The sequence below is a fragment of the Aythya fuligula genome, chromosome 1 (assembly GCF_009819795.1).
Source record: "Aythya fuligula isolate bAytFul2 chromosome 1, bAytFul2.pri, whole genome shotgun sequence".
NCBI lineage: Eukaryota > Metazoa > Chordata > Aves > Anseriformes > Anatidae > Aythya > Aythya fuligula.
This window is the reverse complement of record NC_045559.1, coordinates 24806108-24820369: the sequence shown is the minus strand read 5'-3', so window position 1 is coordinate 24820369 and position 14262 is coordinate 24806108. Positions and strand designations below refer to the sequence as shown.

At 44.4% G+C, this 14262-nt stretch overlaps 1 protein-coding gene across 2 annotated transcripts in view; it reads right to left on the bottom strand.

Annotated features, from left to right (window-relative positions):
- TSPAN12 (tetraspanin 12) overlaps positions 1–13062 on the bottom strand; it is a 46922-nt gene extending 33860 nt beyond the window's left edge. The window contains exon 1 of one of the 2 annotated variants that reach the window (XM_032189711.1): positions 12765–13062. In XM_032189711.1, coding sequence (XP_032045602.1) covers positions 12765–12830 — 66 coding nt within the window. In that variant the 5' untranslated portion in view covers positions 12831–13062. The remainder of the gene's footprint in view (positions 1–12764) is intronic. The other variant, XM_032189720.1, reaches the window with a different exon arrangement.
- Between the last annotated feature and the right edge of the window lie 1200 nt (positions 13063–14262).

Sequence of the window (14262 nt, the reverse complement as noted above, 5' to 3'; positions counted from 1 at the left end):
CCAGTACTGCTCCTACAGAAAATAAAACCCCAGAGATGGAGCCCACCCAGAACAGCCACCGCCTTGGTGGAGCTGAGTTTTTACCACCCAGTGGCATCGTACTTCTCAAGCCATTTTGAAGAATTCAGCTGGTCTATTACACCCAGAGAATTTGGACAAAGATCCCTCTCCCACTGACACAAGTCTAAATTGCAGTTCAGGGGCTGAACCTGGCAGGCTCAGGATCTCAGAACCACCACTGCCTTGCTGAGAGATGGAGACCTAAGAATCGTATAGGTGGATGCTAGGAAAACCCACCATTATGTTAACTGCTTCTAAAACCAATGTGAGGTGCCAACCTTCCCTGGCACATTTCCTTAAAGCTATCACAAAGAACTACTGGCTCGAATCTAATGCATCAGAGAAGTTCCTCTGTGTCCTTACTGGCTCCTTCCAACACTTTGTGTTTGCCTGCAGCATGCTCACAGCAGGCCAGTTCTGCCTTTAGGGTATCATGGGAAGTCCCAGTGGCCACCCCACTGCTTCATCCCGCTTTTCACAACTGATGCACCAAGTACAGGCGCTGCCTTGGGTTGGGTGGTGCCAATGAGAACGCTGGCTGCTTGGGGTGCAACAAGCACAGCCACAATAGCTTGCACATGCTACAAACCTACTGCATGCATGTGTGTCAGGGACCACGTCATTTAAGCTTTGTGGGAGCTACTGTGGTTGGTGAAACAGTAGGAGTGAAAAGCATTTTCTATTCTGTTTAATTGATAACGCAGGATGCTGCAGGAGGAAGGACAATGGGCATTTCCTCCCAGCTCAACTCCTAGACAACGACTTGTCTCTTGCAAATCTTCTTGGAAGAAAGCAGCAGGCAAATGTTATACAAGCAATAAAAATCATGTTTGTAACACAAAGAGAGGTAAGGAAGGCTTCAGGTATGTAGCACATTTCCTTATGGTCAAAAATTAACAGAAAACATTTTTAACCCTTCCCACAAGGTCTGCTGATACATACACAGAAAGCGTTAGCTTGCACTTCCATTGTTTAATTTATAGTAAGATACTTGAAGAAGAAATAAATTTGGTACTTTGCTTTACAGCAGTGGTGTTCAGTAGTGAGAAGTCCTTCAAAACCACACTCCTCAGCAGCTTTTAATAAGAGCCAGATGGTCCCTACTACAAAAACTACACCGGGAAAAAAAAAAAAAAAAAAAAAAAAAAAAAAGATTTCACTTGCTAAATAATATTTTCTTCTACTTGAGACTGGTAGACCACCTAGTCCCCATTCTCTGCTAGGGACTCACAGCCCACATTCTTCTCTCTGCCTTCTGTGTGCAGCATTACATTCCCATAAGGCAACGAGGGTGGTAGATTCCTTGCCAAAAGGTGGAAGACCCTTCTTCAGAGAAGGTAAGGATCAGGGAGCCAAAAAAGTCACCACAAGGAGCTTGGAGCCTGCAGGTCATTCAGAGACAGAAAGATCAAGGAGCAAGCTGCTAAAACACAGAGGGGACAGAAAGGAGTTCCTAGAGACCAAAAGAAACAAGCGGTTTCCCACCACTGAGACAACCATTCAGTCTGCTAGAAGAAAGGACCTGCCTACAAAGGCAAATCATGAACTGAGAGAACTTTCACTTCTGTCTTCCTAAAAGCTGAGTTCTCTCTATGTAGATTTGTATACTTCCCTACATAAAATCTACCTTTCAATGTTTATGAGACTTCTGTTCATCTCACAACACTGAGGAGGAAGTCTAGGCAGATACATCTCAAAGCAATGGCCCACATGGCTACATGACTTCTAGAGAAATGCTTCGTGGAAGTATCATGGAACGGGACTGGTTTCATTCACCACAAACAGCAACTGGAAGAAAAGGGCCATTTCCCTTCACCCAGAGAACATAACCTTCGCCAATAATGTAACCGCATGAATGCTATTTCAACCCACGAGGACAAGGTCTATATGAAAGCTTCCGTACTTCATTCAAAAAGCATTTAGCCATTTAGGTCTCCCTGGTTGTTCTCATTCAGGGTAAATAGCTATTAGCCAATTACAACTGTTTCTTCTTGGATATAAATTATATGCAAGAAAATCCCTCCCTGAAACCACAGTGAGAACCAAGCTATAGCTCACCTGCTCACCTATCCTGTGCTCTGAATGCCCTCGGCACAATTAACTTCTTCAGCAGTTACTGCCTTCTGCTCTGCTTGCAATGCCTCCATGGCATCAACACAACAGCTAGCTCAGCATCACTCAGAAACCATACAAGCACAATGCCTTACCATGCTGCTACACAGACACTTTCCTGAGCAACACCCTTCTGACACACAGACACTATCCATGAGAAGCATCATTGGACCTACTTCAAAGTAAGGTGCAAAGTGAATTATTATCTGAATAACCTGAAAGGCAGACTTCTTAGACATGTTGGATTCACATCGATGAAAGTCTGTAGCATTGTCAAATTGGGGTGGCATAAAGACACGGCTCAGAAAGAGAACATGCAAATATTCAAAAACCCCTTATTTAATAAGGAGGCATACAGAAGAGTAGACCATGAGAATACAAAAAAGCAATTCAACAATAGGCTGATTATAAAAGGCATATTTTATGGCATATAACCCAGCAAGTGCTTAGTAGCTCATAGCTACATAAAAAGGTAGCGCTGGGAAAAAAAGAGTGATATCCCTTCTGATCAGCAGAAATCAGCCTCTGGGCAGGAACACCATGCAGGATGAAAGATGTGCTTGCAACAGCCTGCCCTGCATTAATGACTGAGGTTGATGTTTAGTTTAGAGACAAAAGATTATCAAACATTAGCTCATACCCATCAATCACCTTGATGGCTCTCCTGCTCCAGCCACAGGGGAATCACAACAGGAGTACAACACACCCAAATCCTACAGCCTCCTTCTTTGTGACTCAAAGTGCTTCTGCACAGTTCTGTAACAATGTCAAGCATCCCCAAGCACCACCTGAAATCAGGAGGCTCAAGGCACCTACCGCTTTGTAACACAGGCCACAGGAGGAGGATCTTCAGCTGGCAACACAGCAAACACAAGGCCATCAGCAAGGCAGCTCAGCCCATGTGCAGGAGCAACAACAATCTCCCCAGAAACCTTGGTGTGCACCCAAACCTCCCAGCAATCACCAGCTGACACCGTAATTCTCTGCTCCTTGAAAACAGCGTTGCAATGGGCAGAGGCCAGGTCCTCGTTACAGTTTTCATTGGCTCATTTTGAAGCAGAACAAAAGGTGGCCTTAAAAACTGGCAGTTGCTTCATAACTGATTTAGATGCAAAATCCCGACCAGTCAGAAAGCCATACCGAGCAGTCAGACAAAAGGACATGAGTTTATGAGAAAACCACCAAAATAATTTGCACCACATTAGCAGTTACATCATTTAATCAAAAAGTTTTCATCCAAGCTTCTCTGATGACAGCCAGTCTGCTGTGCTGTAAACATAACACACTAGTAGGCAGTAAAACATTTTTATTTGTTGCAGCTGGCTGCACAAGTCACTATGGATTTCATTCCAAACCATCACAATATGTTATATAGCTATCAACACGACACCGAAGGCTTTATGAAATTGTCTGCTGTCATACTCGCTTTTAAATATATTTTCACCCCGATTAAACAAAGGTAGTAAATTATTTTTTATATATGTGCAATATGCAGATCACACGGTAATATACTGCACTTCCAAACTAGTTTATAGCATCAAGTTTTTAAAGCTACTAAAACTTTCCTCAGACAACTGGAAATAAAGTCTCCAACAATGAACTCAAAATACTAGGAATGGTCATTTCCAAGTGTAGTTTAAATTATCTCTGAAACTCTTTTACATAAGCTATGCAGGAAAATACATTTTATTCCTTCAGTATGTACTTTAAGTCATTATTGTGACTGTCCTACTCTTAGTATCTTTGAAGCTACACCTGAACTGGAAAATAAATCTGCATTCTTAATTAATAAACGAACATGAATTCTAGTCTTTGAGGGCATAAGATGCATTGCCATGCATGACTTTTTATTTCCTTGTCATCCTGCTCTAATTCAAGCACCTCAATTTTAACCATGAAACTTACTCTGCTCATTTGACAGCAGGTGGGTTGTTTTTTTCATATATTATTAAATTGGTTAAAAGGCTAAAATTATCTTCCATATTAAAAATTACACACAGTTCTTTTGAGCAAAACAGATTAAGTAAACAACTTCAGGCCAAGCTCTGGGTTCTGCGTAAGATGCTGAGCAGTAGCACTACAAAGCAACTTCCTTGCTCCAAGGAAACTACTTCCAATATATGGCAACATTCAACAGAATAAGTCTTTCAATTTTCATAAAGAAGTAACTCTTCAGATTTTTTTCCAGTTAGAATTGATTTGAGTAACCTGAGCTGTGACTTACCCAGAGCAGGCAGGGAGGAATCACTACAAGGTCATGAACAGAACATGTTGCAATGTTTTCACAGCATTTTCACAATTAAGTTCAATATTCAGATCATTGAACAAACACAGATGACTCAGATCCCTGGACAAACAAACGGTTCCATTTTTGGGGGAGAGAGGGAGGGAGGGGTGTAAGGGTGGGGGAGAAAGGGTCAAGAGGTCTTGTTTCTCTGTATTACCTGGCAAAAGCCTTCAAGTGTTTACAGAAAGAAGCATGGCCTATAAAAAAGGAAATATCTCCTCATCCCCACTAATGCACCTTTTATTTTAAGGGTATGCCAACATTTAGTTTTAGCTAAGGTTCCTGCACAGGGTTATGTATTGGTCCCCTCCCACTTGCAAACAGCTGAAGCATGTACTTATTTGCACTTTGAATCCAGGTTTGCTTGCACAGCTGCAGCTGTGATTAACAACCTGATCCGTGCTTGGCATGGGCTGGAACTTGCACACTTTGCAATCAGGCAACTGCCGGAGCACTGACAGCCTGCTAACGGGTCACTCTCCCAAGGAAACCAAGCAAGTTTTCCAGCAACTGACTGTACAAGGATCCTACAGCACTGCAGCATGAAGAACTGTGGAGTAAGAACCCAAATATGCAAACAGGTTTCAGTACAATTAATCTAATAGCAGGTTCTTCCATAAGCCAGACCCAGGTACAAATTTCTGCACATAAAGGGCAAAGAGGGATAAGAAAGTGAACCTATCTCTGTATCCACCCTCTCGGTGACTATATATTCACGGCACCTTTCATTAGGACAAGATTTGTGGTGTTCCTCCCTCAAAATGGGCAAGTAACCATACCATTGCAGAGAGCTTTTGCCTTTGGGAAGGCAAAGGCACCCACTGCTGATCGTGGGTAATTTGTAGCAATGCACAGAGCCCAAATGCCCAGATCCATACCACAAGTCACACACCACCGCCAAGATGATACGCTTCACATACACACAACATACTTTTAATTTTGTTTCCACAAGTGCTTGGTTTTGTTTATGGATAGTAGGCAATCTCTCTTAGGCCCACAGATGGCAAATGGTTTTTTAAACCTGGTGTATACAACCAGAAAACTGATATAAGAGAAACTATGTAAATGGATATAAGATATAAACTATATGAACTGATATAAACTGATACAATACCAAAAAATCGGTATTAAACCTACATGTATGACCCTCATCTCGTGCCCACCACATACTCAAGATAATGGCAGATCATTAAGGTACAGAAACAGTGTCTGGGGATTCATAAATAATCAGGTAGCTACTGTCTACAGAAAGATGTGAATTAAAGAATAAATGCAAGTACCTGCAAGTCAGGTGGAGCATCTGGTTTGAAGCATTTTCTTTCCCTTAGCTACTGACTCAGATTTAGACAGCATGGTTTTGTGTCTTCATCCTCAAGGTAAATACAATGAGTTCCACACAATTAAGGCTGAGGATTTCCCCCAAATGGATGTGGTTTCATTAACTCCTGAATGCCAGCTAAGAAACATATTAATGTCATTTCTAACATTAGGGTGAAGTTTGCGTTTATTTTTTCCTTTCCGCCATCACATCAAGCCACTCTCTTTTTCAGGACTGTATTGTTGAGACTGCTTTGCCAATTTACTGTCAACGCACCAGGAGGAACGAGCCTCAACAGCTACGAAGACATGTATGGTGAAACGTTATGCAGAGGTAGATACAAAGTTGACTAATAGCTGAACTCTGCTTTGCTTTGTTATGATTTATGGCCTTCAGAAACCCACTTGGACCATCAAAATATATCTCCCCTCTCTGCGTTCCTTACCTTTCACTCGCTCACCCACTTTACTATACCCTGCTTCAGACACGTTCCTTACAGCCTTTCCCCCAGACAGAAAGGCTAAGATGGTAGCTGAGAAAAAAAAAAAAAAAAGGAAAAAAAAGTAGATTAAATAATTATCTCTATATATATTTATCTCTTCAAATTTGTTAGTGGCCTTTCTAGATGTCCATGTCCCCAGAGATAGCACTTGACTCTCCTCTGAATTATATCTGTACAGCAGCTTAAAAAGAACCTTGACTCTGAGGCAGGCTTTTGTGCACTCCCTGAATCTAACGATGTTATATAAATAACACAGCCCAAAGACACCAAAAAGTTTTCTCAAAGACCAGTCTTAAAAGTATTTCTGGTCCTTTAAAATTCCTCCTGCAGCTTGCTCTGCTGAGCACCATTAAAAGACACCATATTCTGACAGAAGCTAGAGTTATTCTTGCATGGCTTCAAAGACGGCTTATTCTTTACACAAGAATGCTAAGAAAATCAGGTTTCAGTTACCAACATCTACAGTGCAGTCTCTAAAAACAGACTGCATTAGCCTAGCACGAACCCCACACTTACACTGCTACAGGTAGCCAGCCAGGCAGTGCTCGTTTCTATGGATATTATTAGCCACTTACATTCTTCAAGAATTTGACCCTGACTCTATTCACTCCAAGTATCTTCAAATGCCACTGGCATGAGTGGAAGTTGGATGGCAGCAGAAACACGACTGCTACTCAGACTCCGGTTCCAAGGAAGGGAGGATGACTGATTTCTTCGTTGTGTTACAGCAGATGTAAAAAAAATGAGGTAAAAGTAATTACAAGATTGAACACATACATTTGGGGTTGGAAAAAGGATATACTTGAGGTTGGAAAAAGAAAGAAACTCAATACTGCTGCTTCCAATCATTCTTAGGGCTTCTTTGTGCAAGGCAAATATTCCCTCACTGTATTTTCTCAGGTGGAACACATAACCAAAACTAGACGGTACAAGTGTTCAATATATTCATAACAAAGGGAAAATTGACTGGAAGCTTGCTCCACTTTCATTTTCCCTGATTTCTTGTTCACAAGCACAAATTCAAGATAGAGGTAAAACAATTTACAGAGTCTGCAAGGAAGGCTTATTGGCTGCAATCACATGGCCTGATTAGATGGTGCTGCTACATGCTAAGAGCTGCAGCGAAGGAAAGCACAGGCATCATTCAACAGAAACAGCATAAACCCAGGCAGATAAACCCCACAAGGTGAAGGATGTGGCAACATCTCTGACTGCTTGAACATCCAGTGACACTGAATCATCTGGTAAGATACGTTCACCACCTAAGACACAGCCATCTGTGACTTACAGCCGTGATTTGCCCAAGCCACTACGGCATGGTCATTCTCTGTTGTAAGGGACACAACAGCAGCTGCTCCTTCTTTCTGTTTTCCACACATGCTCATCAGAGCAGGGAAAAAGAAAAAAACAAGCTGGCAGTTTTGTCAAGGCAAAGAAAGTTAATACAGACTTTTTTCCTGAATGTCAGCTATTATTTTGCTTTTTTTTTTTTTTTTAAAGGAAAAGGAGCCTTTAAAGGAAAGGAGCCTTAAAAAAAAAAAAAAAAAGAGAGAAAAAGGAGAAAATTGACAGAATAATTGTGCTGCTGTTACTCGTATTTAGTAGCATTGCCCAGTTCACCGATTTTGGCTATTTGTAATTTTTTAAAAGGAATGCACGGCTGAGCTGCCAGAAGTAAAACAGGTCCATGCCTCTCAGAGCAGTTGCTTCGTTTAATCCTCTCTTATTATAAGCAGTCAGGACGCTGAATTTTTCCTGCACTCAGCACTGTTTTCTATTTCCTCTCCTTACACAACCGTAAGGGCCACTGCCCTCGGACAGCCTGCTGCGTTACGCCTGTGCCATTAATACAGGCTTGCCATGCTCTGTGACTGAAGCCTGCCTGTAATACCAAGCTAAGGTCTCTCCACTTTACACAACTGCAAAGAAAGTTTAAAGGCAAGAGGTTGCAGCAAAGCACGGGAGAATAATTGCAATATTCCAAAATGTGTCAGAGAGGCTTTATGTCAAAACAGACAAGGACTCTCGTATTAAACCCAAGACTGCTGCTACACTGGACATCAGGAGCTCGCCGATAGAGAAAAGCCCTACCAGAGGGAAAGACCCTGCAGTCTCATACACTGCAGAAATTATCTGTAGAACTATCGAAACTAAATCTCTCCAGCTACTGACACCCATTCTATGCAGAGATAAAGACTGGTATTGCCTCTAAAACCAGAAAATCAGGACGCAGTAGGAGCATGTCTTCTCTCAAGCACCACTAAGATAATCTGCTTGGTTGATCACTAAGTCTTGACTAAAAAACACCAAATCATGCATTGTTGGAGGTCCTCTCTTCTTATTAGGCTGTCCAGAAAGCAATGCGCTGCAAATAGCAGCGTTGCAAAGCCTAAAATGGGACATCTGCAGAAATCCAGCTGGGTCTCTCAGTCTGAATTCCTTTAAGAAGTGGTGCTTATTTAAACATGTGGATGACAGAAGAAATCATACCAAATGTTAAATGCAGACTTCACTCTGAAAGATACTCCTTGTCCAGGGCACTGTCAAAAAAAGCCTTATGAACCCAGAAGGAAGAGAAGCTCCTAAAACTGCAACTCCCGTTACTCTGAAAAAGACATCTTGTAGTCAGCTGCATGATTCAATTGACCTTAGAAACAGCTTCCGGGAGGATCATCAGATCTATTACCACATTCAGTCACTTAATTAACAATAATTAGAGCACTGACAACCTATTTATTCCCACCTCAGAAGAAACTGCCTACTGCAAGTAGCAGCTTTGGAATTACCAATCCATCGACTCCCACAAAGCCTGGATTCCTCAGAAGCAGTAAGGGCAGTAAACTCACTGGTCCGTTATCAAAACTGGATGAACTCTTAGAAGACAGACCTTTTTTTTTTTTTTCAGTTGAATGCTTATTTATTATTTACAGCTAAAGAGCCTTTGGGCCAAAAATGACAAAAAGGGTACTGGACAACACCTCTTTCCTTCCTCTCACACACATGTGCATCACCCTGTCGACTGCTCCCCATCACAGCTCATTAGCTCAGCCCAGTAAAAGAAGCTTCTCTTCCCAAATACAAAGCGTGCAGTTGTACACATACAAGAAACACTCTGGGAAAGCTTCAAGTATCACAGCACAGTGACTGATGAAGTTCTCCCACTTCTCTGCTTCTAGGCTCAAACAACAACCCAATTATGAAGACATCAGCTTGTTGTATGTGATGCATAACACTTTCTGAAGAGGCTTCACATGCACTAGTGTGCCCTTATCAGGCTGGCAATGACAACAGCTGCAATCCCCATATACACATGCTGCAACGGTTGCACACAGAGACACGCTTGAAAATTACTTTAAGCGTTCCCTCTTCCCAGAGGGAAAATCAGCCTGCACCAGGCAGGCCACAGGCTCTCTCAGTTTTGGTCAGGGCTTCAAATGTTGGAGGTCAGCAGAGCTGAGGGTCTCTTCTTCCAGCCTGGAGGAGAAACCAATCCTCTCTGCAGAAGGCACTGCTGGACCGACCACTGGACAGCACCAGAATGAAACAAGGAGAGGTTATCACTGCATCCTGGTTAGGCCCCCGAATTAAGCCATGATTTTAAAAAGTCAACCCGTGCTGTTTGGATATCTTCAGTGTTTTCAGCTGGAGACTGATAACTGGCACATTAATGACAGCCTTGAAGGTGTTTGGAGGCAACATCCCCTTGGAAGGAATGAAGCAAGAACTGCAAAACCCTCCCAGAACAGGCTTGGAGAGAGTAACACACATGCTCCCAGAACAGTGAGGTCCCTTCACACCCCAGACTCATGCTTTGCTCTCATCTATTTCAAGCATGCTGCCATTGTGTTTATCTGTTAAGGCAGAGCCTACCATACTCGCAGCTTCAGAGGAATGTGGCTGCACATTTCCAGGTGCCGATCTAATCTAAACTTCCTGCCATCCAGTCCATAATCTGAGCTGGTATTTATCAAAGTAAGTGTTAACATAAGCAACAGACAAGCTAAAGCTTTCCAAATGGAAGGAAGAGTGATGGCGAGGGGAAAACAGGGCCCTCAGCCCCGTGCTGGCAAGCGAGTACCTGCTGCCAGGGGAGCTTTTCCACAAGGCAATTTTGGCCAGCAGGGTCATGCTCGTAGACCCAGGAAAGTCACTGGTAACACTCTCACTGACCTCAGCTGGAGAAAATTCAACTTGGGTAGAGAAGGAGACATGGGACATTTCACTACAATAAGCAACAAGTAGCAGATTTGTTAAATACACATCTGAACAGGAGCAGATAGGAAGCAGAAAGAGGTTTCTAACACGCACACTCCTCCAAAGAACCTGATTTAACTGTAATACTTCCCATCTACCATTCATCCTATTTCTTACTACACAGTTCTGGCACACTCATTTTGTTTGTTTGCTTTATTCCGAGCCAAACGGTTGCACCCATCTGCTTTCTAAGATGCAAAGAACCACCTCCAAGCAGAGTGGCCAATTTTTCATTTTACTTCTAACACCTTTAATTTCATGCACATTACGAAAGACAGCTTTATTCTTTACAACATCTGTGGTGCAAGTTATCTGCTGATACTGGCATTTATTATGTAATTACATATTTGCATGCTTTGGCATTACATAGATTTCACTTAGCTGCTTGGGTGTAATTTCCAGTGCCCTGCCCTCAGCTAGGAAGATTAAGTACAGACATTTTTCATATTCTTGTTCTGAACACGAGCATGCGAAGTTACCATTTTCTTCCCTAGGACTTCTTGGGATACCACTATACACTGGAAAGATCGCCATTTCTCTATGATTATGGAAAAAAAAAATCATACTTCCTAGTTAGGGGTGATCTGAGACACTACTATTCAAAAGGTTGAAAAAAAATCTAAAGAATGAGAAATAGTTTCTAGCCATGAATGCTTTAAACAAAATCTTGAAAAAACGAATTGTGAATGGACAAAGTTAGCAGCAGCACATTACTGATGTAGTTGCTGTTACTCCACCGTCAAGCTCAGAGGTGCTCCGTAGCTCCATGCCTTCAGTCCACAACAGAAAAAAAGTAATATATATAGCAATGAAAAGTTGGAAGGAGCAATCTGACATGGAAAGGAACTTAAATTCAAGCAACGAGGGCAAACGTTTAAATGTCCAAAGCGAGACAACATACACCCTCCCAGACAAATACATTTACATGCATCTCCCACCTCCACCTCTACCTGTTTCTGGTGTGTTTTCCCCTTTGCACCTGTTCACTGCCTACTGCCTCTTTGCTTATCCTGCCTCAGCCTCCATAAATTTATAACGTGCAACAAGCCTCGATCTCCCTAGAGAGGAACTGCGACACAACGTAGCAGCACCAAGTTCCCTCCAAAGGTAAGGAGCAAGCTTCCTACAGAAGGAAAGTCACTCAGGAAGAGGAATGAATCACTCAGCTCCAGCACCGAGGCCCTCACTGCCACAGAACGGGTCAACTGACACAGTGCGGGGGCATAACCTCATGGACAACCTAGGTAGCACCTAAATGGCAGCTTCAGCTTAAAAGGCTGAGTAATACATTTGACAAAACGTGGCAAGCACTGAGAATGGGGGGAAAGGGAACAAGCTTAAGGGAACAAGAACAAGCTTCTTTAGGTGGTGAGCCAAGGCATGAATGGAAACTGATGAGGACAGCTCAAGGCAGGAATCATGAACCCAACGGATAGCAGTGAGTACGCAAACAGGAGACAGTTTTGTTTTCAGCCATGTGGGTGTCTGTTCTCTCAACTCTAGCAATACATGCCTAAAAATATGAAGTTGAACCCAGATCAGTTAAACCCAAGGCAGCCTCTGCCTTAATCAAAACAAAAACCCAAGTTTGGGGATTTCGTACAATACCAATGAAAATCACATATGATGTTTTAAATAATTACGCATCCTTTAAAAAAATTGAAGGATGTCCTCGTCTCTTATTAAAGGACGTTAGTCCTACATACTGCAGAAATTAAATACTTACTTTTCATCTGTCAAATACAACATAAAAGCTACATACTTTCATCAGAACCTCAGACTGTTTGCGTTATACAAGAAAAGTATCTTCTTGTCCCAAATGCTGTTTAACAGTTCTGTCTCATTCATATTCTGATCTCCACTTGATTTCCAGTAATCATGGGACTCGGTCTTTAGTTCAGCATAAACTCTGCTCGGTCCCAGCATTGCCCGAGATGCCGAAAGCAGCCGGCATAAGCCATAAACCACCGCAGGCCTCGCCTGCCAGCCAGGATGCGGTCCCCGAGATGAGCTGGGGTAAGCCCAGCGCTCGGACACCTGTGGGAGCTCGGAGTTTGGGCTGGGTCCGGGATGCTCCGGAGCCGAGGCGGCGAGGAAGGCAGCACGCTGCGGAATGTTCTTCCCTTCCCACAGCCGTGCAGGCACTACAGGTGCCCGGACCCCCACCCCGCCAGGCTCACCCCAAATCTGGCTTGCGGCTGGCTCCCGAGGGCCCGCAGCCCCGCACTCACCCAGAAGAGGAGGTTGAGGGCGTAGAGCAGGCAGCGCAGGCACCTCACCGAGTCCTCCCTGGCCATGGCGAGCCCCGGAGGCAGTCGGCGCCGTCCATCCTCTCACCACATCCTCCCTCCCCGGGCCGGCCAGGGCACGGCAGGGCAGGGCACGGCAGGGCAGAGCCGGGAGCTCGCCGCAGCCGCAGGTGGAGCCTCCCCACAGCGACTCCCCCCTCGCTCACTCGCCCCGCCGAGGGCCTCATCGGGGCCGGGCAGCGCTGCCCAGGGCCGGCGGGGCGCTGACGGGAAGCTCCCGGCGGCCGCGGCCGCCCCCGCCCGCAGCGCTCCGCGCAGCCCCGCGGCGCCCAGCGCCGCCGCGCAGGCGCCACCGCCCGCGGCTCGCCGGGTCCTAGCGCCGCCCGCCGGGGAAGGCCTGGCGGCCCGAGGCGTGGGGGGGGTTCCTCCGGGTGTGTTGGGGCTCCCCGGGGTGTTTGGGGGCTCCCCCGGGCGGTGGGGGGCTCCGAGGCGCCGGGAGACTGGGCTCCGAGGGTCCGGGGGCCGTATGTGGTGGAATGAGGTGCTGCTGTGCGCCGTGTGTTGTGCCCGAGGGACAAAATGGAAGTGGCGGCTTGGGAGGGTGGGAGTTTGGGGTTCCTTCACCTTAGGGTGAAGCACCCTAAAATGTCTTCCCTCCCTGGGCTGGAGCCGCGCTGGAAGCCTAAGTTGTGCCAGTGGTTGGGTTGCTGCTGCTGCTCTTCAGGGGAGAGGGGAGGTTTTGAGCAATAAGCCGAAATGCATGAAAACCTCCTCCTGTGGTATTTTGGCCCAGAGCGGCAAATAATCTCATAAAACAGATTTTTTTATATATTTTTTTTTTATTTTGTGAGTGGTTTTTCTGCAACATTTACCAGACATTTCCCAATATTTCAGTGCTGTTGCATTGGAAACAAAACGTCGCTGAAATCCAACCCGAATCTGGGCATCCGCAGCCCAGTGCCGCTTCCACATCTCCAGGCAGCAGAAGGCTCTCCTGGACGGGGAAGTAAGGCCCTCTGCACCTCTCCAGCTATTATGAAGACACTGGTTTAAATCTAACGACCCCAGAGGGGTCTGGTCCAAATCAGAACACTCATATTTTGCTGAGTAAGAGAGTAAAGCAGCCAATCTCGAAATGCAGCCATGTTGAAGATAATCGTTCAGGAAATAGACAAAATCTGCAGTTATTTTTCTGGCAAAGCTGCCGTGCATTGGTCCCATAATGTCTGTAGCACTTACAGATTCCACAACTAAGCTGAAAAAAATCATCCTGTTTCTGAAATCTGTTAAAGGACATGCAAATCTAGTTACAGTGGTAAATTCCTACTGAAATCTGTATTGTTTCAACTTATGCATATATCTCCATATTTTAAAAGTAATATTACATTTTAAAGCACAATTATACACAGATTAGCAAAACATTTTCCACAAATACATACAAATGTGTTGTGGTGCCACACAAACAAAAAGTGTAAGAAAA